At 38.3% G+C, this 27,262-nt stretch overlaps 1 protein-coding gene across 4 annotated transcripts; it reads left to right on the top strand.

The window, feature by feature from the left end:
- Positions 1 to 1,199: 1,199 nt before the first annotated feature.
- Positions 1,200 to 23,792, top strand: hmga1b (high mobility group AT-hook 1b). 4 transcript variants are annotated; one of them, XM_039748698.1, is made up of 5 exons: positions 1,200 to 1,297; positions 3,362 to 3,491; positions 8,859 to 8,945; positions 10,011 to 10,061; positions 20,353 to 23,792. In XM_039748698.1, exons 2-5 carry the CDS (start codon positions 3,375 to 3,377, stop codon positions 20,410 to 20,412), a joined length of 315 nt encoding a protein of 104 aa, XP_039604632.1. In that variant the 5' UTR covers positions 1,200 to 1,297; positions 3,362 to 3,374; the 3' UTR covers positions 20,413 to 23,792. The 4 variants fall into 4 exon arrangements, with proteins under 4 accessions (XP_039604632.1, XP_039604633.1, XP_039604631.1 ...); XM_039748699.1 differs by lacking the exon at positions 1,200 to 1,297 and adding an exon at positions 1,656 to 1,740; XM_039748697.1 differs by lacking the exon at positions 1,200 to 1,297 and adding an exon at positions 1,926 to 2,193.
- Positions 23,793 to 27,262: the final 3,470 nt, after the last annotated feature.

Raw genomic sequence — 27,262 nt, 5'->3', positions numbered from 1 at the left:
ATAGAAACATAATTCAATTTAGTAAACATTACATTTTTAAAAAATTAAAAACCAGCTGTTCAGCAATATGTCTATCATTACATGTTTGTCAGCAACATTATGGTGAAGGCAGGAACCATTCTGATCATGTGGAACATTACAAGAAAAAAAATAAGTTAAACTCAATGCTCCATCCATTATACTTACCCGCTTCTTTAAACGTATTCTCCTGTTTAAAATGTTTTCTCTACTTCGGGTGATTTATCTTAAAGATGGAATCTATTCAAGAATGTTTTATTGCCAACTGACACAAATGTGAATGTACCATTTTCCCAAAAACATTTCTAGAAACCAATGAAAAAAGTGCTTTACCTCTTAACGATATAATCTAAAAACCAATCATCTTTCAGTTTATTAAATGGGAATGTTTTGAGTAATGCAGCAGCAAGCGGACAATTCACTTTAATTTGAATCGCTGGTGTTTCAAAAGGAAAATGCTAAAACAACTTTTTTCTTTTCATTGTTAAAAGTAAAAGAGAATTAATATTTTGATTTGTTTTAGCGTGCCATTGTGATGTTGAAACAAAATAAAACTCCCACCTCTTGCTTACCAGCTCTCACATAGAGTGCAGCTGTGTAGCTACTAGAGTACTAAACGAGTCTTCCAGTTTACCGAACACGTGCTTCAAAAGTTTGGTTCACTGCGCTTTATTTCCCACCATAAATAAAAACACATACAGTAGCTGTTGTTACTTTGGCGCAAGAATTAACCGACACAAAGCATTGGGTCCGTGTAACCAAGACAACAGAAAACCGTTGGCCACAATTAAGTGCCACATTTGGATTTCTGTTTAAAAAAGAATCAAATTACGGATGGGCTAAACCAGTTTCCAACGAGGGAAGGAATACGTTTCAAGTTATTCCTTATCTCGAAACTCCCACTTCAGATAAGGCGGGAACTAAAAGAAGCTTTAATTTTTACAATACACCAAAAGGAAAAGAAGTTAAAATAAGATGCTACAGCTTCAAGTACGATTGGATTTAAAACCCCAAGTACATACGTCAAAAACAAAGAACATGAAACTTTACAGTGACCGTCTGCCAGTTAATTTTAAACCATTTTCATTTATATCTTGCTTTAAAATAGTTCCAGCCCATCGTCCTCATTTGGCATAACTCCGCCCATTCGCAATTATATTCCCCGGGAGGGAACCTCCTTAAATTGCTCTAAACCTCCCTCTGGCTGTCGCTTTTATTTCATTCGAAGTAGTGCTGGCTATTTTTAGACCATATTGGATCCAGTCCAGGACTTACTGGGGTGAATTTTTTGTTCGTTTTTTTTTCCTTTATTTCATTATTTTAATACTCGTCTCAATCTATGTCTCACACACTTTCGTTGGATTTTTTATTATTATTTAAAGGGCAGGGTTGGCGTGCATGATTGTCCCTGCTTATATCTGCAGCGTTTGTAATCAAAGGTTTCAAATCGGGTGAACTGAACTTCGAGTAACGGGGAGATTCACTGGAGTTTACAGTATGGCCTCGGTTTTTACTTTTATCCAAATGCTCATTTGTTTGTATTTTACTCGCATGGCATTGCAATGAAGGACAGGCGACATAACCGGAATTCTGCCGCTGTGCGAGTGGGATCGAGCGCGCGCGTTTCTATGTTCCAGGGTAAAGAGGGAGGGAGTGCGTGCGTGCGCGGCGCTGGATGCCGGCAGGTCGGGCGCGCGCGCGCTGAAGCCGGCCTTGCTCCTGGTATATATTTTTTTCCTACCTATTTTCGTATTAATTTAGGTTTGCCGCAAAAATACTTAAATGCATATATAAATATGCACACGCACGTCTCTCCTTTCTATGTATGTGCATTTTATTTCTCGCGTGACATCCTGTGCAAGCCCTATACACCTCGCGCTTCGTCATTTTTTGAAGGCATTTTGTTCTCATCCTGCACATGCTTCATCCTTAGTTGCCTCCCACGGCAGTTGTGGTTTTAATTTTCATGGCGTTTCCATTGACCTTGCGTGGTTGGCTTTTTCGCAGGATGTGCGATGCGCTTTGCAGCTGCGTGGTTTGCGCGGATAAGCGTACACTTGTGTATGTGTGTACGCGGAACTGTCGGCGCGACAGAAAGACAATCGAGGGAGCCCCTTTTCCCTTGTATTCCTTTCCGAGGGACTTGATTATGGCGGTCTCCGAGTTAAAGAGCTCGTATGTTTATGAAGAAAGATACGGGAGTTGTGGCCGCCGAATTAATCTATCGAGGCGTCACAATTTCGGGATGTTCCTACCGATAGCCGTTTTATTTTTGGACTGTGGATTTTGGTTGCCATTTGTCCTTGTATGAAAATGACCACGACGAATTTATTAATAAGCGGGTTGCTGGTATCTTGGTTCCGATTGTACCTCCATTATCAGGACAAGGGTTTGGGATGATCGTGAGCTACGGTGCTACACGATTATTTACAGTAAATAATATTTGTTGTTGGGGGCTGTTGACGTATTTGCTTGTATCGCGGGCTGCTTCACTCTTTCCTACCTATTTAAATGCTATATGTTTTTAATTTGGGCTGTGCAGACTGTTAAAGCTCGAACGCATTTCGTGTTTATATTATAATACGGGCTTGCTGTAATTGTTTTCCTGCAGCGTTTACTGGCTTTCCTTAACTGTAAGCGCAAATATGTGTGTGCGCGTATGGCGCAGGTTCCTGGCGTGCAAAACGATTTGCAGGTTGATCTTCCTTGGGTTAGAATTCTGGCAGCAGTTCTGATGTTGCCTTTCGGTACCGACGCGCCATTTAAATTCGCCATGATAAGTGTTTTTTTTTTTTTTTGCCTTACCCAATCTTTAGTACTTCACAGCTGGCTCAGGTTGCCAGAAGTTACGCATGCTTCGATGGTATTGTATGTTTGTGAAGCGAGTTCCCCTTTGTGCGGTATGTTCATGTTATTTCTGGTTTGTTGTCGAGCCTACAATATCGATGCGTTTTACCTCGGCTACACGCTCCCCATGACCTAGCTGTTTCTATTGCACATGTTTCGCGCGTGGGATCTAACGCCACGTGGTGTACCTTGTGTTTGCGCCGTCGCAGCTAGTTTTTTTTTTTTTTAATAAATACCACGCCGCTTTACTGTATGCTCTTACTCCCATCTGCCTAATTCTGAGTAATTTATACGGTGTGCACGCGTGGCTTAATCGCTGAAATGCATGGTTCTGTAAAAGACACTACGCAGTGACACTTTAAATAAGTGTCGAAAGAAATCGGTAAACCACGATCAAACGTAATGGGGTATCCGGTTCAGTTTTAGTTCGAGTTTGTTGTTTTTGGAATATATTGTGATTGTTTTTTTTTTTTTGTCACTTATCCTCTCCCAACAGTACAAGACACAAGATGAGCGATTCAAGTGCGAAGGGGAACCAGTCCCTATCTTCGAAGGATAAAGATGGGGCTGAGAAGCGAGGCAGAGGCCGACCGCGCAAGCAACCTGAAGCAAAGACCACCACCGAGGTGAGTTTGACTGCAGGATAGATCGAAGATCACGTGCGCATGCGCCTTATCCTGTCGCGCCACACAACCCGGTTTAACGCGTAATTGTTGGCGCGGGAAAAGTATCGTCTTGCGCTCCTTTATGTCTTTACGTGCTTGTACAGGGTGAGGCAAAAAGGACGGACGTCTTTGAAATGGCTAGAACTCACCACTAGGTGGAGTGACAGATGTGCTGTAGGTGGCGTTAGGTTCGCGAAATCTTAGCATTTTTTTATTTTCTTTTTAGTTGGAGCCGTGGACTATAGAACACTGCGTTTTTGCGTACGACTGTTTTGTAAAGAACAACCAATCTATCACCGCAGTTCAGCATGAATTTCGTTGCCATTTCAATATCCACAGAAATAAAGCTTTTCACGCTCGTAACGCAATACTACGTTGGGTTAAATAACTTCGTACACGAGGTAAACTAATGAACAAAATACCGCCGGGGGATACACGAACGGTACGTACCCCTGAAACTATGGAAAGCGTACGATTAGCCCTGCTGCGCAGTCCAAATCGATCTGCTGGGAAGCATTCTTCTGAACTTGGCCTCCGTAATCGTTCGGTAAGGCGTATTTTGCATTTATACCTGCATTTCCATCCCTACAAATTGTCAAATGCTATTTCCATATGAACTCGAATCTTTCAATAAATTTCTAAGAAAAATTAACAAAATTGTTAAACGTCCGTCCTTTCTGCCTCACCCTGTATTTTTCTCATTCGTAATTTTCTATATTATAGATAAATCTCACGGTTGTTTCATTGGAGTGGTTTTATTGAATATCGAAGTCCACTTTTTAAATGTGTCGCTTTCGACGGGTATATTCGTGCTTGTTTTTTTTTTTTTTTTTCCAACATTTATCAGTATGAGACCCTATACAGACAATCGTGGTTACAAGATTATAATTTATCCAAACAGATGTCAATTTCATAATCAAATTCTGCTTGATTTGGGCATTTTAGAAATGGCTCAAATTCATGTACATTGAAACTGGTAAGTGCGAAGAATAGAAGTAGTGTTGGTGCTGATCAGCAAATTTGTTAAATTTCAAGTGGCTCCTGTAGGCTATTTTCCTAATTCTTAATTTGAGACACGAGAAGCTGTACTTTTGTTGTGTACATAGTCTAACTATACTGTATTTGTAAGCTTGCTTACATCAGCGCAGGAGGGTGGTATACAGCAGGCATGGCAAACACGCAAACCGCAACAGAAATCTGTGCAGCCAGCATGACAGATCCTAGTTAGCACTAAACTTGTACAAAATGATTATCGTTTGAATCATTCTGCATCTTCTACATTACTTAAGAAAAGTCAATATTTCCACCTTCTGACAAATGTGCGTTTTTCCATGGCATTACGGTGCCGAAAGCGTCTTCTGCTAGTATAGTTGTTGCATCTGCGGTGTCCGCTCCTTGAAACCCTCGGCATAACACTGACACACAACCCATTTCCCCAAAAGCCTTAACCAAAGTTAATGAGCAGCGACACATAAACTGAAATCCTAGGCTACGTTCCTACCCTTGCCTATGGTCATGAGCTGTGGGTAGTGACCAAAAGATCGCAAATACAAGCGGCTAAAATGAGTTTCTTCCGCAGGGTGCCTGGCCTTTCCCTTAAAGATAGGGTGAGAAGCTCAGTCATCCAGGAGCAGCTCAGAGTAGAGCCACTGTTCCTCCGCATCGAGAGGAGTCAGATGAGGTGGCCTTGGCATTTGATCAGGATTCCTCCTGAACGCCTCCCTGGTGAGGTGTTTTCGGGCACATCTAACTGGCAGGAAGACCCAGGACACACTGGAGGGACTGTCTCTCGGATGGCCTGGGAAGGCCTTTGGATTCACCCAGACGAGTTAGTAGAAGTGGCCGGGGAGAGGGAAGTCTGGGCATCTCTGCTGAAGTTAAAGCCTGCACCCCATCCCCCGACCCAATCTCGGATACACGGAAGAGGATGGATGGTTATTTTCATGCTTTTTTTGCTCTAGTTTTATGTAATTTTGTGCTAATATTGTAATGAACAGTGCAGACTACAGCTGAAGATCTGAAGTGGATGTGAGAAGTTAGTGAGTTAACAAATTTTTGTGATTTTGAGTTTGTAAAATTAGTGTAGGTCGGGGGCTTTTTGCATATCAGCTTATTTTAAAATATAAACTTTGAAGTAAACTTAGTAAAGTAAAATTTTGACTTTTGGAGGATTTGTTTTCCAACTTAAATTACTGAGCAATGAATTCAGTGAACGTTTTCGTGATTTTTTTTTTTTTCAGTTCACACAAACAGGACTTTGTGCTGTTTACATCACCATACTCTTAAAACGTTGAGAATATCCAAATGGAACTGACTGAACTGCAGTGAGATTCTATTCTGAAGGCCAAATACAACAAAGTTGGTGTGCCAGGTTTGTATGCTTACCTGCCACCCTCATATGTACAGATCCTTAAGGTGGCATTGAGAGTACTGTATGTTTGGAAGCACTTACCTTTGTGAGCAATTGTTTTCGTTTATGAAAGCTACCAAAACCCCACATTGCTCAAGACTTCCTGTCAAGCACCTTTCATCCCTCATAAGTTGCAGCTGCACAAGATTTCAAGCCTGGTTTTGAGAAACTGGCTACTAACGAGATGCCAAGTGTTGGGACAAAAGAAATATATCTCAGACTGTAAGACTCCTATATAGGGGACCTAGCTAAGAGGCTAAGACTCTAATTGTATGCAGTTGTATGGAGATTGTATGGAAATAAATTGCTTTCCTTTAAACTTTAAGTGTTACATTTTTTTTAAAGTTTTCAGTATTGGAAAGATAGCTACAGTAACTTTGTATCATAATATATTTAGTATTTGTTAAAATGCGACCCACTGACACACGTATGGCAGTCAAAGCGGCCCACCAATGGTAGTGCCTGGTATACAGTATCGGTCTGACACTACCCTGGATGGGGTGGCAATACATCACAGGGCATATACTCGTACAACATCAGTTTGAAATGGCCAGTTCACTTAATGTCCCTAAAGGATGTGGGAAGAAAATGCCTGCAGTCGTGGGAGAATTTGTGAACCTTACACAGTGACAAGGCATTGGATTTGAAACCAAGAAACGGCATCCAAGAGACCCTGATATTATTCATTAGTCATTGTGCTACCACTGTAAACAGTTATTGAAGTTAATTTTAAGCAGAAAACAGCTTTATTTTGTATCTTCCACTTTTGATAGGAGACACTACAAATAGTTGGTTCCAACATGAATGTGTACCACATACTTTATTTAAAAAAAAAAAAAAAACACAAAACCCTTGCATCTAGCCTGGTTGTAAACGGACAGTGTACGGAGTACTACAAGTCGCTTTGCAGACTGTAGTATGGTGGATATTTTAGGATATTAACTTCATTCATTCAGGTGGGTATGCATGAGTTGATGGGTGTAAATTTCCCTGCAACATAACAGTTTTTATGAAGGACATGCATGTAAAGACATTCTAGTTAAACCTGCATGTCTGGTTTTGAATTTTTTTTTTTTTTTAAATGAAATTTTGAAACAGTTAAAACTGTATAGTGGTGTCTTTCACCATTCCGGTTAATTCCAACTGTCAAGGTAGTTGCAGGTAGAGCAATGATGACAGTGGTTTCTTTCCTCAATGGCTCCAAGTTTCTTCTGTTTGGATTGCATCTTTCAAAATTTTTTTTTTTTGGGGGGGTATGCAAGTTGGGTGGGAGACCTTTTGTCACGTAAACATTATTTTAGGATGCTGCTAGGGCAATAGTTGCAGTGGACTGAACTTGTCTGAATGCTATAGTTTGGTTTACATAATGACATTGAGAATGTTCTTTTTAATATTGCTTAATTGTACTTTCATACATGGTATGCCTAATTTGATCACCGGACAACTCTCCAGTAAAATCTTGAAGTACCGTACATGCCTTATGACACTTGCATGGTAGACTAGCATTTTAAAATTAAGCCTCTCTGCTGCTGACTTGCATGCACACATTCATGTGAGAATCTATCTGGTAGCAGCTGCAGAGGACAGTTCAAGAGTGTTGGGTACAATAGTGAAAAAGCAGGTGCATTTTCCTGACGTGTCATTTTTAAACACTGTCTTGATGACTGGCCTTCAGATTGTATTAAGAATTTACTGTATAAGTAAACCAATTTTCTCATTTTTTATTTTTGAAAAATTGTACAACTCTTTGTGTATAGATCTGGAAACTAAATGCTTGTATGTTTAGAAATGAATACTAGAACTTCATAAAACCGATAGTAATCATGTTTAATGTTTGGCGAGCCTAGGCAAATCTGGGAAACTGAGCACAAATAAGTCACTAAATATAACGGTAGGCTACTACTTTTGGTTTTACTGTACACTGTAGCATTGGAATTGTATGACTTTCAAAAAGGAAATGGTGGTGGTGGTTTTCTACGAAAGGATTGCTTTGAACAACCATAAACTGCAGTGATGATGTCTGCTCCTTGTCTGGCCATGTCACTATTGTCCTTTTAAAGCCTGTTTTGATTTGTGGATGTTCCTGCCACCCATAAGAGGGTATTGTGCAGTGAGCCTGTAAAAATATGGCAGCCTCTTTAAATGAAAGAAGGCACTGTATGCTTTTGCTAGGGGTTTTAATGTTGCAGTTCATTATTCATAGTATAAAAATGCTAGTATCTGTGAACCAGAATCTAAGCAGGCTGGAATGTTTTGCTCAAATGCAATACTCGATGAATTTTTTTTTTGGTGCAAGAGGTGAAATGGAAGGATGTAATGTGGATTGAACCAGTTTGAGAGTGGATGTTGTAAATCCTTGACTACCTGTGTAATTGTACATCGTGCCTGGCATATACTGTATGAACAGCTTTTTTTTAAATGTACTTGGATGTGCCACATAGTTCACTTGAACTAGTAAGCATTTGGGGATTGATTTAAATTTTAGTTTTGTTAGGTTTTGACTTGATTGTATGGAATGTTTTCAATAAAATTAAAAGGCGGGGGGGGACCAAAATAACTAGTAAGCATTGAATGTGGAAAATAATTACACAGTGTGCACTTTGCCTTGTAATAAATGTATACACAAAAACAGTACACAAAGTTCATTGCCTATATATAACTGGCAGTCATTTATAACCAATTGATATATTTCTCATTGAACTCTTTGTAATCTAATGTGGGCCTGAGTAGCAAGAATGGATTGTTTGGTTGTGTGGTTGACTTTGGCTTCAGATTTGAGTTGTCATTCTGTTAACAGTTCAGAGCTCCTTGAAAGCAGCCTTTGATTGGCTTCTATATAATATATTATTACATCCCATATTTCATTTTGTTACCTGTGGCAGTGTCTGTTTTTAATTTTTGTTTCCAACATTCTTCAGCAACAAGAACCCAGCGGTGCCCCTACTGCCAAAAGACCCCGGGGAAGACCAAAGGGCAGTAAAAACAAAAGCACCTCCAAGAGCAGAGTAAGTATGTTCAATAGAACTAGTGTTTTTCTAGTAATGAGTAAATTTAGTTAAATGCTCCAATACCTGGCTGCTTGTGCAGAAGGTAAATCCTTCCAACTTTGTAAATTTTTCTAAACCTTTAAACAACTGGCATCAATGGTGCTAAACAAAAATGCAGATTTCCTGGCTGTTTGTGTATGTGTGGGTTTTTTTTTTAAATGGACAATATGCATCCATTTGTTGAAAGGCTTTAGAGCTGTACCACTTAAGGGGTTATAATGATACTGTAAATGCTGTATGCATAGAATCTGTTCCTGGGGTCTCTTTCCTCATCTTGCACTGTAAGCTTTCACAGCAGCTGCATGCTTTTTAGGTTAATCTATTGTAAAAGCGTATTTGGACTTTCTGTCTTTGTGTGGCTAGTTGCTATAGCATCAAGAATAACCCTCCTTTTAGGGAGGGAGAAGTTCTGGCAGCTGCTCTATTAACAGGTGGCAACTGCCCATACCGGCTGTCCGTTGCAGAGTTAATCGGCCTTCAAACTTGAGACTCTTGTGCCATCTGCTTAGTTGTGCTTTGCAAAGTCTGCAGAATAGCTCCATCTAGTGGTAGCCTTTCCTTAATTGCTGTTGATAATTCACAATTCTGGGATACATGGTAATCCTTGATTAACTTTTTTGCCTGTCTTGACGTATTCAACATTTTGAATATAGTTAAAGTTGTATTTTGCAGAGCAAAAGCAGTGGAACACCTTCTCTGTAGTATGTTCATAATAAAATGTACCAGTAAGCTCTTTACAAAACAACTAGTACAGTGGTGCAAAATGGTGCAAATCATGCAATGGGGCAGATACTGCAATGTTCTTGGTAATTACCACTAAAAGAAGTAACTGAGCATGATATATGAATGCAATTTAAATGAAATATTTGGATATTTCGGCTGATGTAGTCTTCTGGGCAATCAAGTAATGCATCATGTAAAGTGTTGTGCGTGGTTGTTTTTTTTGTCCTTTGAAAAGATGCACCACATTTGTTTACCTAGACTGAACACAGATTTTTTTTTTTTTTCTTCTTTTACTTTCAGAAGTCTTCTGGTGCTACAGAAGGAAAACCTAGAGGAAGACCTAAAAAAGCAGTAAGTATTTCTCCTCAGCACTTGGTTGCTGCTACATGTGAGAATTTACCTCTGCTTATCAGATTCGTGGAGTTCTCAAGTAAAACAGGTTTTGGTGTTTAAGATATTTGTGTGCAATTTTAGGGGTGGAAAATTACCAGGGTTTTATGGCAATAAGAAATATGATTTATCAAAATGTTGGGTTAGTATCCACAACTGGTGTTTCTTGTAGAAGGCTGTAGTTTACCCCAGTAATCTTGGGTAACATGGGTTACTCTTTCCTTAAACCTGTAAAGAACTGTTTATGCCTCACTTACTATTTAATGGTGGATACACAGCAGAATGACCTCTGAATTTATCTAACCCTCCTGTCCAAGGGCAGCTTGAAATGTGAGTGGCAATGAGATTGTAAATGCAAAAACATTTAATGTTTGCCCAAATGTAAAACAAAACCTCTGGAATAAGAACTTTTATAGTACACTAGAATGTTGCATTAGCAGGTGTAAGCATATGTGAATGTACATTATGGTGTTCCGATTTGTGATTGTTTTCAGGGTCTGTTAACTCAAAATTAAAGCAGAAGCATGTTTACTTGTTCTGAAAGTAATTTTTCTGATTATGCAAGTTGAAATCCTCAATTGGAATGTACTTTTGTGGCAAAGGTTTTAAGTCTGCTGGGCTTTGGCTTCTCCATTGAATATCTTCAACAGTTCTGATTTAATTTTGGAGTTTTACAGGGAACATGTCAGAGTGACCTTAGTGGTGTAGTAGTTAGCAGCACAGTGAAGAAACCATTTATGATGCCAGTATAACATTTTAAGAACCATTTAGACATTCTGATCTAACAGCATTATGTAGGTAATTTTTGTAATGCCATATTGTATCATGCCAGGTTGCAACTTTGCTCGCTAGAACAGAAAGTAACCCTTTAATGGTCTAATTTGGCTAGCGTGTTTCTATTCTTTGTTATATGCTTGATTTTTGTTCGTGGTACCTAGTGCATATACTTCTTTGCTAAGAATTAGTGGAACGATGGGTTTAATCAACACTGTACAGTAGAGCTTTGCTTTCTAGTTCCAAGTTTTTCCCAACAGTAAAATTTTGTTGAATTGGCACTCTCGAATTTATGTAAACTGCACTATTGCTTTTCTCCTTTACATAGTGAATGAGTGGCATCTGAATATAGACTTTTATATATTTAAAAAAAAAAAAATTTGTTGTCCTGCCACTCTTTCAAGACTACTGTGTGCTTCACATTATGAGCCACATTTCTCACTGGCATGGTGTTTCCAATAATTTTCAAGAATACCTAAAATGTGGAGTAAAATACGGGAATATGTTTTAGGAATAGTATCAATGGATTTATTTTTTAAGGAGTATGGGCTTTGTGCCGTCAGGAAAAACGAAAGCTACCTATTCTGTGCATACTATAAATGCCACCAGTATCTTCACAGACTGAGCTGGGATCATGTGTGCAGGTTTTTTATCTGGCCCAAAGTTATCCTCCTGTACCACTCCCCAACAAATGTATATAAAAAATTTATGTAGACTCCATAAAATTCGACATGTGCAGTGTTCTAAATGACATGTACCTAGTTCATGTTAAGAAGTCATGCAAAGCACACAAGAGCATTCATGATTAAAATTCTAGGATAGCCACTTTGATTATACAGTGCTTTAATTTCAGAACCAGGTTGCAGATACCGTACCTATTTAAAAATTGCTTGGCTTAACTTGAAGTTAAAGTCTTACTAATTTCAAGGCAAATGAGGTATTCATTACCCATTCTGAATTTGTGCAGAAATAAAAATGTGATTTTATGTTTGTGAGGGTGATGTGACAGATGACCTGAGGAGGAGGTTGTAGTTCTAACTTGAGTGACACATCTGAATGAGTAGGATCACAAATTTTTAATCTCTTTTCAATCCAGTACCACCACATGTAGTCCCAGTAAAGGAATGAAGGCATTATATTCATGTGAATGTAATGTATATGGCTACTCTTGTCCATTTACCTATCCATCTGTTTTCTAACTGTCTCGGCTCCACTTTTCTACAAAAGTGGTACTCGATATGTATGTTCCTATATTTCATTCATTTTTAAGCATGAAGCAGGTCCCTTTTGATCTAAGTTAATAGAAATGCTTAATCGCTGAGATAATGGGGTGGGGTGGGATTGTAGAAGCCCACATTTGAGATGGATTAAATTGTATAAGTGGTCTTTTTCAAATTGTGTGTAGAATTATTCAGTTGGACCAGTCATTCTATATAGTCATTCAGTTACTGTTTATTGTTAGCAAACCTTAGCATTTTTTTTTTTTAAATGGCTTTTGCTTTAACAGCTTTAGCCTGTAATGTATACTTGAAACATGCAATTCAGCTAAGAAATAAATAATATAAGTAGTAGCAGTTTTATCGCTTAAGGCTGTTTTGCCAGAATTCTAAAATAATGGATTCATCCACAATTTGAAATTATTTTTACAGGAGTAGCCTTAAAGATGCAGCAAATGTGAACAAAGATTTAGAACATTATACAACGGAGTTTAAAATTTTGAATTTTACTTGCCAATTTACAATATTACCCTTCAGTAAGTGATGGAGTCCAGCTTCTCTCTTCTCCATATACTGATACAAGCATACATTTCACAGCAGTAAAAATCACATGAGTTTATATAAATGAAAATATTCCTAATTTTCTTGGTATATACCAGTTTCTATATTTGAATGCAAGTTTAGCATCTGTTTTAAGCAGTATGTTTTTTGTTCAGACACCGCCAGATAAATTTAGTACATGCACATGGTAAGATAAGGTAGCCTATGATATTGTTTTTGTTTGTTTATTATATAAAAGATTTGCTAATATTTCCCTGTTTATCTTGTGTAGACTTGACCTGTGTGTGATGCGAGTCTGTGTCCTGGAATGAATGAGAGTGTGTGCCTGTTATAGAAGGGTCTCACCAAAGAGTGTTTGTTCTGTGAGAATTTGGCCTCAATGAAATCTAGCCGATGGCCCCACTGCAGAGTAATGCACATGTCATTACATCCAACTTAAAATCTATACAGTTGTGTGTGGTTTGGTATTGTGCACATTATCTTTGCACTTCCTTATGCTCTAAATGAGGTTGGAATGCAAGGATGTGACTTAACTGCCAAAACTTCAGTAATGCGGTCTTTTTCAAAATTTTAATATATTTAACACATTTGATAGTGTTTGCAATACCCTTCTGTAACTTTTTTGTATTAAGCCAACGTGTGCTCCGGGAGAATGCTAAACTAATTATTCCTCCGTTATTAGTGTGAGATCAGAACAATGATGAAATTCTGAAATGTGACTGTAGGAGTTTTTGACATAACACATATTTTGGATTAATACCTACAATGGCTTTAGAACCGGGGTCTCCTACTCCACTCCTGGAGCACTACTTTGGTTCTAGGGTGTGTAGTGTGGGTTTTTGTTTTAGATTCAATCTTCTCTGTTGCGGTTTTGTCATTAAACAGCACCCAAACTCAAATGAGACACTAAATATAACAGCCTCTAGACACCACCTATAGCCTTTGAGTGTCTGGATTCTGGATGGAGGTATTTGTGGCCATTCTTCCATACAAAATCTCTCCAGTTCAGTTAAATTTGATGGCTGCCGAGAATGGACAGCCTGCTTCAAATCATCCCATAGATTTTTCGATGATATTCAAGTCGGGGGACTGATGGCCATTCTAGAACATTGTACTTCTCCCTCTGCATGAATGCCTTTGTAGATTTCGAGCCATGTTTTGGGTCATTGTCTTGTTGGAGTATCCAACCCCTGCGTAACTTCAACTTTGTGACTGATGCGTGAACATTATCCTGAAGAATTTGTTCATAATGGGTTGAATTCATCTGACTCTTGACTTTAACAATGGCCCCAGTCCCTGAACTTGCCACACAGCCCCACAGCATGATGGAACCTCCACCAAATTTGATAGTAGGTAGCAGGTGTTTTTCTTGGAATGCGGTGTTCTTCGTCCACCATGCAAAGGGCTTTTTGTTATGATCAAATAACTCCAGTGTTTGTCTCATCAGTCCAAAGCACTTTGTTCCAAAATTTAATCTGGCTTGTCTAAATGAGCATTTGTATACAACAAGTAACTCTGTTTGTGGTGTGAGTGCAGAAAGGGCTTCTTTCTGATCACCCTGCCATACAGATGTTCTTTGTGCAAATTGTGCTGAATTGTAGAACGATGTACAGATACACCATCTGCAGCAAGATGTTCTTGCAGGTCTTTGGAGGTGGTCTGTGGGTTCTGTAACCATTCTCGCAATCTTGCGCATATGCCACTCTTGTATTTTTCTTGGCCTGCCAGACCTGGGTTTAACTGCAACTGTGTCTGTGGCCTTCCATTTCATGATGACATTCCTTACAGTTGAAGCTGACAGTTTAAACCTCTGACAACTTTTTGTAGCCTTCCCCTAAACCATGATACTGAACAATCTTTGTTTTCAGATCTTTTGAGAGTTGCTTTGAGGATCCCCTGCTGTCACTCTTCAGAGGAGTCAAAGGAAAGCACAACTTGCAATTGACCACCTAAAATACCTTTTCTCATGATTGGACACACCTGACTATCAAGTTCAAGCTTTAACCAGCTAATCCAACCAATTTTTTTGCAAGTAATCAGTATTGAGCAGTTACATGCATTCAAATCAGCAAAATTACAACAGTACCCAAATTTCTGAACAGCCAGTTTTTCACATTTGATTTAATTTCATACAACTATAAACTGCTTCAATAAAAATCTGTTTGGGGAAAACACCCCAGTACTCTGATTCTAGGAAATTAAACACAAACCACTGTTAACTTTTTTTGTTGAAAGTAGAGTAAATTATTATGCAGGCTGAGAGGGGTTTCCAAACTTTTTTATGACTGTAGCAAGTCCGTTAATTTAAGGCAACAGTTAATTATCAGCAGAAACATATCCATAAAAGAACTGGAATAAAATCCTGCAGCCACAGTAATACTCCAGGACCACAGTTGGAGACCTCTACTTTAGAATGTATTCAGACCCCTTCACTTGCCACATTTTATGTTAGAGCTTTATGCAATTTTTTTATTCACTTATTGGAAAGTGAACCTTTGCCTATTCAATGGGCCAGACCCCTCTGCAACAGGTTTTTGTTAAGGATCTATCTGGACTTCTGCTCCACCTGGTTTACCTCAACCCTGTCTAGTTTTCCTAGTCCCTGTCACTAAACAACTCCCAGCATGATGTTGCCACCACCATAGTTCACCATTGGAGAAGTATTTAACAGGTGATGAGGGGCAACTCGTTTCCAGATTTGCTGCTTAGAATTGAAGCCAAATGGTTCGATTTTGAGTTCATCAGGCCAAGGAGTCTTGTTTTTCATAGTCTTGATTCCTTTTTAGGTGCCTTTTTTGCGCAAAAAAAAAAAAAAAAGTGGGCATTTATGTGTCATCTGGCCACTCTGCCATTAAATCCAGATTAGTGGAGTACTACAGTGGTACTTGACCTTCTGGAAGTTTCTCCCATCTCCACATGGGTTCCCTGGAGCTTGACTAGAAAGACCACCAGGTTCTTGGTTAGCTCTCTTACCAATTCCCTTCTCCCTTGATTGCTCAGTTTTTTGACTGGGCAGTCGTGGTTGTTCCAAATATTTTCCAGTTAAGAATTATGGAGGCTGCTGTGCTCTTGGTGACCTTCAATGCTGCGGGGGAAAAAAATGTAATTTCCAGATCTCTCAATGCAATCCTGTCTCTAAGCTTTGCAGGAAAGACTTCCTCATGGCTTGGTCTACACATTGTCAGTTGTGAAACCTTCTGTAGATAGGTGTCTGTCCTAATCATGTGCAATCAATTGAATTGGCCACAGGTGGGCTACAAATAAGACGTGGAATCATGAATGATCAAATCAACCTTAGCCAAATTTCAAGAGTCATAACAAAGAGTCTGTTTACTTTGCATCCATTTGGTATTTTCAGTTTTACTTTTAATAAACTAGGGGGCTAAGCCCCCTGCTCGATTCATACGCCAACCCCCATGTTTGGTTTTTGAAATACACACTTAATCTTGCGTGTCCCAATATGCTGAATCTTTAATGAGGTCCGTGAGACATGTGTTTAATGACTTTGTACCATAATTCAAGATAGGTTTCTCTGTTTGGAATTTCAGCATAGGCAAAAGGATCTGCATCAGCAGTTAATGTTTTTGTTACAAAGTAACCAATAAATGCATGTGCGCTAAACTCCATTTTTGAAATTCTCAAGAATCTTTTTGTCACACGCATAGTTATACAGGACAACACGCAGTGAATGCATCCTGATCCGCTTATCAAACTGTGCATAAGTTACAAGAATATCAGTTAGATTAACAAAGTCATAGACTAAAAGATAACAGTATAGTAGAACATAATAAATTAGTAAAATTATGTGAATAAAGTATAATTAAGTGTTAAGGTGCAATAGTGTAGTGATTATTGTGCAAAACCAAAGTTAGACTGGTGCATAGTTAAATGAGGCAGTTTGTTTGCGCTACTGCAATCTACTTTTTTATTTTCTAATTTTCGTACTTTCATATCTTGTAACTTTCTCCATGTGTATAGCGCCAGCTATGTTTTTATTTTTTTTTTTTGGAGTCTTTCTAATTTCTACTGCTTTCATAATCTCTAACCTGCTCTGCATGTGTTTAGCGCCAACGTTTGTAAACATCTTTATGGGGTTCTACTTTGTCTTTTACTCTTTGTATTTTATTTCTGAGCTGAATTGGACGTGGGGTTTTTTTTGGGTCCCCCTTCCCAACTCCACATGTTCCGGGCTGATGATTTCTTTATTTTCTGAATTTGCACCTCTATTCTTTTTTTTTTTTTTTTTTGTCTTTCCAACGCTTGAGTCTCTTCTCCGCGCTGCTTTCTTCTTCGCTTAGATGTCGACATTTCATTTAACGTACTGTCCTTATACGCTTTATATGCGCGGAGAGCCCTGAATCTGTGTGTGCTCAAATTCTTTAGACGACTGAATGTTTTACTGTCTCTTGGCTTATTTGATATCGATTGTAAGTAAGTAGGGTGTGTCTTGAAAGAATCTCATGTTCCATGTCATCGCGAGACGGTCCTGGCACAAAGTCTCGCGTTTAAGGTCCCCGGCAAGACGCTCTGTGGCCATGGGTCTCTTTTCTCCGCGCTTTTCTTTCTTCTTTGTTTAGTCATCGTTTCATTTCTACCGTATTGACCTTATACACTTTATATGCACTGACAGCCCTGGAGCTGTGTGTGCTGCGTGACTGCCTTTACACTATTGATTTGTTTTTCCTGCCCGTGGTCTTATTTGTTGATATTGCTTGTAAGTAGGGCATGTCTTGCAAGAATCTCGTTCTATGTTCCTGTGAGACGCACCATGGCAAATCTCATCTTGCGGGTCTTTTAAATGTCTTCCGAGAAGATCACGTATCATAGCCTTGCATTTGCTTTCCAGGACAGGATTTCTTTTTATAATAGAGAGATTTGTGTTTAAAAAAAACAAACTTAATCCTGTCCTTCTGAGGTATTGAGTGGGGCAAAAATGATTTTAAGCAATTTTTAGAATATGGCCGTTTGGATAATAAAATGCTAAAGGGTCTGAATGATTTCAGGCGCTCACTTCTAACATTGGTCAAATAAGACCTAAAAATTGCCTGAATAAAACTATATTCTGTTTGCCTGACTTGGCTCTTGAAGGTTTATTTTTTTATTATTATTGCTGCTGTTATTAATAATGTGTGGATCACTGGAGCTGGATTTTGAACTGAGTCTTGTTATTGAGCCCTCCTGTTTCAAAAGTTGATCAGAGTGTGCTGGCTGACAGAATGGGCAGCTTTAGAAAAAACTTTGAGCGTAGTGTGTAAATGCTCAATCTCAAATTGAGTTGTAATTCAGGTTATTGCTTATTTTATTCGTTTTAGAGCTTTAAGCCATCTTAATTCAGTTATGAAAGTGTTCTGTTTTTTCTATTTGAGATGTAACTGATAAAGGTGTAAATTGTCCTATGGAGTATGTGTTCCCTTTTGCCCAGGGTTTTTTGAGGTGTATTCTCTAGTATGTAGATGGTATTCTGTGGAAACCAGAGCTCCCCACATTCATATCTCTCTAGCATACAGACAAAAAATTTATAAAGAATACTTCTTCCAGGAAAAACTGACTTCAACTAAAAAGTTGTGTATGCTGTCATTTGGGTTATATGTGTTGTGTAGGGGCCCAGATCCTTCATGATGCTCTATGCTGACACTGCAATGAGACGATGAGTGCCCTCCAGAATTGTAAGAGCTGTTACTAGTTGAATGCATCCTTCTGACATGAAGGTGAACTTTTCTTTTAGAAAAAGTGACCCACTTTTAAGGGCTCATTGCATCTGAGAAGATGCCTGCTCTTCTGCCCAGGTTTGTATGGGCAGAGTTTATAACGGGAGAGTCAAATGTGGACCCTGTGTGCCTCGTCGCCATGAGGCAAAAGATTTATTAAACCCTGAAACATCATTGTTAATTTTTAAAAGGGAACCCATTAACAACTAGTGCCGTTCACTAATATTTTTCTACAGGAAAGACTGTTAATACCAGTTAAATATAATTTCTAATGTACAATTAGAACTGCCAACATAAAAAAATTACCATACAGCCAAATGTTTACTCACCTATCACTATGTTGAGAATGCTACTTTCATCAACTACAACAAACTTTTTATTTTCTTGCCATGAATCTTTTGAAGAACAGCATTCATATGTGCTTAAAGACATGGGGCAGATTTTGACGAAGACTGCACTCATTTTCTGACAGCATGCTTCCTTGTTTACAATGCTTAATAAAGAAAGGATGCATCTTCATTTTTTCAAGGGGTATGTCTGACTCGCATGACCACAAAGTCCTCCACAAACTGGTGTCTTGCATCTGATAATTTTGTTTCCTCTATTGTTACCTGAAAGGGAACAGTTTTTGATCTTAATTTCTCCTTGTTTTTGAGATGGGTTTTAGATTTGACGTGGTCACTGAAAGTATCTTTTCATGTTCAGTCTATGGTGTGCTGGCAAAACTAGCCAAAAAGTTGTAGTCCAGGTTCGTAAAAGTCGCTGGGATATTGTGCCCTCAATTTGGCAGTTAAGCTTATGTGTTTAGGTTTTTTTTTATTTTTTTTTCTACCTAGTTATAGTATCTGATACTGCTTGCTTTGACCATTTCTGTCTCATGCAGTTAGCTAATTCACATGCCTTTTAACGAGAAAACGTACAGGAAAACATGCACACAAACGGGCACGACTAAATTTCTACAAAGAATTGCTTTAACTTGAAAAACATCAAACTAGAAAAAAGTATCTGAATGATAGAACTACAGATTATTCAGTCGTTAAACTTCCCAATAAGTTAAACAGTCGCCCTTTTAGTTTTGTAAATCCCACACATTTCCATTTTTAAATCTAAGATCAGTTTTTAAGTGTTTATTCCGTGATTCCATCCGTGTTTTCCACATCGCGGAAATCATAGGGCCCTAGGTGTGTGTTCTGAGATTGTGTTTCAAACAAAGTTTTGTTAATCAGAATCCTGGGCTCCCAGTCTGGCTCATGTCCTTTCCCAAACCCCAAACTTCCATATCTCTTGAATCATTAATCTTCTTCCCAAAGTCTCTTCCCCCATTTATTCATAGCACTTCTGTTTTGAGATGCCATCTGCCAGAAATATTTGATATTGTATGGTTATTTTCTAAAACAATGCATCTATTGAGCAGTGTAAATGATACTGCCAGTCAGTTTTGAACCCCAAGATTCTGATACCATTATGCACACAATAGATTTGTACAGTTTAATGGTGTTGAAATTCAAATATGCTTAAAGTACAAGATAGGAATTGTGGATCCCCTAATGTAGGTGTGTTGGTTAAAGAAAAATGACATGACACGGCAGATGCACTGTGTCGTGTAGTTCATGTTAACCTCCTATTTGCTTTTTTTGCTGCTTAATTTAATTTGTTTCTTAGTAGTAACTTGAGAATTTTGTGGCAAACTAACATCTGATTATTGTAGCAAGCAACATGTTACGTGTTTAAATGAACCTTTCTAAAGTGGTGTCGTGTTTGTTTTTTTTTTGTTTTTTTTTTTACATTGTGTAGTTGCAAATATATTCAAATAATTCTTTGACAATAGAGTAGGAAGAATAGAAAATCTTGGTGCAACATTTCTGGAATTGTATGCTTTTTAAATTGTAAGGTTGACACTAATGGCTAATGGTCACACCTTATGTATGGATTAGAATTTGTTGCGGTGCAGGGTGTTTTGTTGAAATCTTATTTCCTGTTATTTTCTTCCAGGAGAAGGGAGAAGAGGAAGAACAGGGATCCCAGGAATCTTCAGAAGAGGAAGAACAGTAAAGGCGTTGCAACCGAACTACCTCATGACTAAACGTACTGACTTCCTGTCATTGATCTGGACTGAAACTAGATTGTCCCCTACTCTGAAGCTGTCAACCCCCTCCCCCCTTTTTTTCTTATTTTTAAATCTGGTGCTCCACTCAACATGGCACCCTCTGCATTTATGCCACCTGCTATTTGCTACAGCACTGGAAAAACTTGTTATATTTAGAGCGAGAGAGAGAGAGACACTACAAACTGGTGACTATTTTATTTTACAGTTCATTATGGGTTTTAGGCATTTACATTTTATACTGGACAAAGGTGACTTTACATAACCTACAAGTTTTTTTTTTTTTTTGGATTTTAATAATTTTTGTGTGAGGTGCAAAACTTGTTAGTCTCATGCCTGTATAGTAGTTTTGCTTTTATTCATAAATGAATGTTAAATGTGTTGCCCTCCATAGTTCGGTCAAAGACTTCCTTCTGTCTGGCTTCATGACTGCATTTACCGTTTTTGGAGGAAACTGACTGCAATAATTGGAAAATGGTGGTGGCGGTGAGGGTTTGGGAGATGTAACGACCTGAACTGCACAGATTTTATTTTGTCTAAGGCTTAGTGACTTTTTAATAAAAATTTTAAGATCTTTGGACAAAAAACTATTAAATGCTTTGTGGATGGGTTCAGTCTAGTTGCCCTGCATGCAGTTTTTGTATGTGGTTGGTTAGCTCTACTGCTCCTACTCCTAATACATTTCATTGTCTTAAACCAGCACGTGCATAACTTTTCCTTTCTGATTTTGTTTAGTGCATATCTGTGATACTGGCATTTTATAAACCAACACCCCAAAAAAGTGACTGCTGCACTGAAGTAGATACTTCTGTGAGGGACCATTTCCTCTATAGAGGAAATTCTGCTCAAACTCCCAACCCCCTTCCTTTTTGTGTCTGTGCTGAATTTACTCAGGTTATGGAATAGTGAAGGAGACAAAACTTCTGTTTTTTTTTTTTTTTTTTTTTTTTTTTTTTTTTTTTTTAACCCCAAAGGATGGTTTCCGTGTATAAATATTTAACCCAGTGACAAAGGAAGCTAGGTTTCTGTGTTGGCCAGATTAAAGTGTGACGCCAGCAGAAGTGGATGCTGTAAAGATAAAATATCAAGTTATGGCTGCAGAACTGGCTTCTTTACCTTTGCAATTAAAGAAGTGTTTATGATTATAAATAAAGTTCTGCACTTAAACACCTGTCCCCATTTTGCAATTTAAGAGTGCCACATGTCCTACATTTTCTGTGATTTCCACACTCCAAATGATCAGCAGAGCATGCTGATTGCCATTTCAAACTTGTGTAATAAAGTTGTGTAACACTTGATTCAGTTGAGCTATGGATGCAGTGTCAGTAACTTTATTTGGCATCTTGTAGTGTGAAATGTAACACATTGTTCATTACTTCACAAAAAGCAGTGAAAAGCTCTAAATGGGTAGAAAATGGTCTAATAACTGAACTTTTGTGATTTTTAGTTTGACTATATTAGGAGTGTCACTGGAAAGAATTTTTAAAGGTCTCTTTTATAAACATTAACATCTTACTGTAGAGGACCCCTGCTTCAGATGGGTTTTCTCTTCTCCTATAGTAGGTAGTAGGGTTGGGGTTTTTTTTTTTGGGGTATGTGTGTTGGGGGGTGTTTTTGCTTTGTTTTGACTCCCCAACCAAAGTTTCCATGTGTGTTTTTGTGTGCTGACACACTGACATGGGTTTCATGTAATGTGTTTTTTGGTTGCTTGCTTAAACAAAAGGTAGAAATATCCAAATGCTGTTGATAGGTCTCATCATTCAAGAATGGTAATTTCTAGTAAATGTGGGTTGTTTTGTTGGTGGTCCCTGTAAGGTTTTGTGCAGAGCTGCAGGCTGTTCAATAGTGTGTTCGGTGAGGGAGCATGCTGAATAACTTGTGTTCCTGTACCAAACTGCTGCTGTATGGAAACAAGGATTGCCTTTCATGTCTGTTTCATACTAAAGAGATTCCTCAAGTATGCACCTCCTTCACATCAGCTCAGTAAACATTTTTGGTGACTACCTCCTAGATAACATTTTTCAAGTCTTTTAATAAATGCTGCTCTACCTGGTGATGGAAAACAATCTTGCACCCACTGGACAGCAGGGTGAAATCATGCTTAATAGGCATTTTGTGTTTTATTTTCTGTCTGTTTTTGTGTGGATCAGGCTGGTAAGGGGGTGTATGGAGTATCAAATTAATTAATTTGGCCTTGAATATTTCCAAAAACTTTTTTTTTCATAACTCAAGTGCGTCATTTGAAGCATGGATTTGATATTGATGTCTGCATCATAAAATACATGTTCTGCTTTTGAATGACGTGGTTACTTCAAGCCTTCCATTCACTAAAACCCCACCCCCTTTCCAGCTAAGTATATGAGCGTACTCTCTCTCATGCATCCATTACTAAATTGGCTCTGGCTGAGCTATTCTGTCTTGTAGCCTTAATTGGAACACACTGGATGCAGAAAGCTGCTTTTTATTTTGTGAGACTCATCTTTTCAGCTCTTCCAGTCTGCTTGCATGACATCTGAACTTCTGCCAGTCTCTAGTCCATTCGTCTTGGACTGCATTTAAAAACCTCCTTTTGGTCAGATATTTCAAAACCAGGTTCTCAATAAGCTGCTATTCAAGGTTGTTTTTGTTTTCTCTCTCAAAACATGCAAACAGCCTTGTATCTTCTGAGGAGTTGATGCTCTGTGTAAATGAAAGCTATATATAATGTAGCTAAAGTGTTTTAGCATTTGCCATTGTTGAAGTGTACATTTGGTTGCAGGAAAAAGTCGCCCCAAACCCAAAAAAAAAAGGATGCTGCCTGCCTAAGCTGGTGGGCATGGTGATTCAGTAGTGACCGTAGTTTCTGGGAGTCGCCATTTGTAGCTTAGCAGAAATTTTATACAGTGCTGGCTACTGGAATTACATTGTTTTAGTTATACCACACTCACCTGGTAAATGCTAGCACTAAGATTTTAATTGTCAATGGCTGTCTAGACACACAAGGGCTCATACAGTCTATTTTCTTTTTTTCCTCTGAGGGGCTGGGCCTAAAATGCCTCAGCTCCGAGGCAGTTTCTGTAATTTTAAGACAGAATGGGGATGTGAATGGAGTAACTCAAAATGAATGGTTGGGCTACCCCTTCATTTTTTTTTTTTTTTTTTATTTTTTATGAATGAATAAAAAGAGTTTGTAGGACTGTGGAAGCAGTTTGTTTGGGCAGGTTGCTCGGGACACTTAGACTGTTTTAAACTCTTCTGATGTTTCAAAGATGTGCTGTATGTTTTGTCTTTATGATCTTGGGTTCTCAATTGCAGTACTTGAATAAACTGTTTTATTGATGTGTTTCAATATGTGTCTGTTTATTTCCCTATTCAAAAACGAAACAAAACAAATGTTACATTGTCTTGTTTAGTGAACGTACCATTCTATCCAGCCATGATACTTCTATTTAGTGTTAAAGACAATCTATTATACTTCATCCTGTGTTATAAAATTATGCAGTGGGACTGGATAGTGCCTAATTATCTTCCTCTTATTCAGTTAGTGTATTACTGCATAGTTTACCCCATAGTGTATTTCAGTAAGTAGACAGGTATAAAATTTTAAATTACTTAAATGTGTACTCAATAAAACTTTGCATTTTCTACACTTGGATAACTACATTAGTGCTTGAAAGTTTGTGAACCCTTTAGAATTTTCTATATTTCTGCATAAATATGACTTAAAACATCAGATTTTCACTCAAGTCCTAAAAGTAAAGAGAAACCAGTTAAACAAATGAGACAAATATTATACTTGGTCCTTTATTTATTAAGGAAAATGATTGAATGTTACATATTTGAGTGGCAAAAGTATGTGAACCTTTGCTTTCAGTATCTGGTGTGACCCAATGCAGCAGCAATAACTGCAACTAAACGTTTCCAGTAACTTTTGATCATTCCTGCACACCGGCTTGGAGGAATTTTAGCCCATTCCTCTGTACAGAACAGCTTCAACTCTGGGATATTGGTGGGTTTCCTCACATTAAATCAGGGGTGCCCAATATGTTGGCAGATCAGAAAGGGAGTGCAGGTAGATCGCGTTGCATTCAAAAAAAAAAATTTTTTTTTTTTAAAACCTTAGTCTATCATATATCCTCCCTATGGCATTTGCCACTTGATTGATATACAGGGCAGCCAGTCTGAGATCTCCTTTCTTCACACACTGGTCATCTCGCAAACACAATCACATGTGCAAGCTACTGCAAAACTCTGGCTGTGATCTAGTTAGCCTTCCAATTTATATTGACTAAAGAAGGGATTTAAAAAAAAATGTCTGGGGAGGGTATGGGCTGGATGTGTAATTGGAAGAGGATTTTTTTTTTCTCTCACAATGTCCCAATCAAAGTGCATTTGTCTGATCTGTGAATCTATTATTGCTATTCCAAAGAAGGAAAATGTGGAAAGGCACTTCCAAACTGTTCATACAAACTACAAAACTGACTTCCTTCCGAAAAGCGATCTGAGAAATAAAATCGCAGTTAATCGGACAGCCGCCCTTTTTCACTCGGCTGAATTCAAAAGCAAAGGCAGACACACCGAAGCATCGTTCTGGATGAGTCACTTGATCATTAAGCATAAGAAGTCCTTCCAAGATGGAGAGATTATAAAAGATGCCTTCGTTGAGGCAGATGGCTAGGGAGAAATTCCTGCTGAGATTTCAAGAGCCCTGGCCGGAGAAAAAGGAGTTTCTCCTTGTCATTAAACATGCAGAATACAAGCAACTTAATAATGATCAATGGCCATTAGACTTGGTATTTTTTTTTCCCAATCTGACCAACATGTTGAATGAGCTTAATTTACAGCTGCAAGGAAAACAGAAAACCATGGTCAATATGATTAGCTCAGTTAATGCTTTCAAACGAAAAATGCAACATCTGTCCTCAAAGTTGCAGCGCTTTGATTTGGGGAAACATCCAAAACCTTGTGTCAGAGCTGGAGACACAATGGAAAGCATGTGCGCAACTTGACAGCATCTGCTACCCAGAAGCAGATTGAAAATTGTCTGTCAGACTTCATCTAATGGAAAAAAGTAACAATTGCCCAATGTAGCAGAGTAAGAGTAGCGTTTCTTCACAAATGTACTCAAGTAAAAGTATGGTGCAGTAAAACTACACTTAGAAGTAATTTTTTTTAAAAAAAGTTACTCAAGTAAATGTAACTCTGATACTCATTATAAATATGTCTAGCATTTTTAATGTAGGTAGATCATTTTGACCTGGTCATTTTAAAAGTAGCTCGCAAGCCGAAAAAAGTGTGGGCACCCCAGCATTACCTGCTCGCTTCAGGTCCTTTCACAGCATTTCGATTGGATTAAGTTCAGGACTTTGACTTGACCATTCCAAAACATGAACTTTATTCTTCTTTAACCATTCTTTGGTAGAATAACTTGTGTGCTTAGGGTCGTTGTCTTCCTGCATGACCCATCTTCTCTTGAGATTCAATTCATGGAAAGATGTCCTGACATTTTCCTTTAGAATTCTCTGATATAATTAAAATTTATTGTTCCATCAATGAAGGCAAGCCGTCCTGGCCCAGATACAGCAAAACAGGCCCAAATCATGATACTACCACCACCATGTTTCACAGATGGGATAAGGTTCTTATGCTGGAATGCAGTGTTTTCCTTTCTCCAAACATAACACTTTTCATTTAAACCAAAAAGTTCTATTTTGGTCTCATCCATCCACAAAACATTCTTCCAATAGCCTTCTGGTTTGTCCACGTGATCTTTAGCAAACTGCAGACGAGCAGCAATGTTTTTTTGGGGAGCAGTGGCTTCCTCCTTGCAACCCTGCCATGATCACCATTGTTGTTCAGTGTTCTCCTGATGGTGGACTCATGAACATGAACATTAGCCAATGTGAGAGAGGCCTTCAGTTGCTTAGAAGTTACCCTGGGGTCCTTTGTGACCTTGCCGACTATTACACGCCTTGCTCTTGGAGTGATCTTTGTTGGTCGATCACTCCTGGGGAATGGTCTTGAATTTCCTCTATTTGTACACAATCTGTCTGACTGTGGATTGATGGAGTCCAAACTCTTTAGAGATGGTTTTGTAACCATTTCCAGCCTGATGAGCATCAACAACTCTTTTTCTGAGGTCCTCAGAAATCTCCTTTGTTCGTGCCATGATACACTTTCACAAACGTGTTGTGAAGAGCAGACTTTGATAGATCCCTGTTCTTTAAATAATTCGAGGTGTCCACTCACACCTGATTGTCATCCCATTGATTGAAAACACCAGACTCTAATTTCATCTTCAAACTAACTGCTAATCCTAGAGTTTCACATACTTTTGCCACTCACAAATATGTAATATTCGATAATTTTCCTCAATAAATAAATGACGAAGTATAATATTTTTGTCTCATTTGTTTAACTGGTTTCTCTTTATCTACTTTTAGGACTTAAGTGAAAATCTGATGATGTTTTCGGTCATATTTATGCAGAAAAATAGAAAATTCTAAAGGGTTCACAAACTTTCAAGCACAACTGTAGGTTATCTATGTCCTCTGCAGTTCACCCAGGTTGAGTATGACTCAACTGGCATATTGGGGAGGACAATTTTGAATGTCTTTACTTATGCTCTGCAACCGCAAATGTAATTTACTAACACTGTATGTACTGTAACATTTTAAAGTTTGAAATCTTATGTCCTACCGTATTATATACAGTTTACATCACTACCCGACTCTTGAAGCCAGTGGCAGTTGCTCTTTTAAATTTAATCATAAGAAAATTAAAAATATTTTATCTATATTTGCATTGGTATAAGTGAAA

The sequence above is a fragment of the Polypterus senegalus genome, chromosome 3, assembly GCF_016835505.1.
Source record: "Polypterus senegalus isolate Bchr_013 chromosome 3, ASM1683550v1, whole genome shotgun sequence".
Classification (NCBI taxonomy): domain Eukaryota; kingdom Metazoa; phylum Chordata; class Cladistia; order Polypteriformes; family Polypteridae; genus Polypterus; species Polypterus senegalus.
Note: the sequence above shows the minus strand (reverse complement) of the source record. Positions and strands in the feature narration are given on the sequence as shown.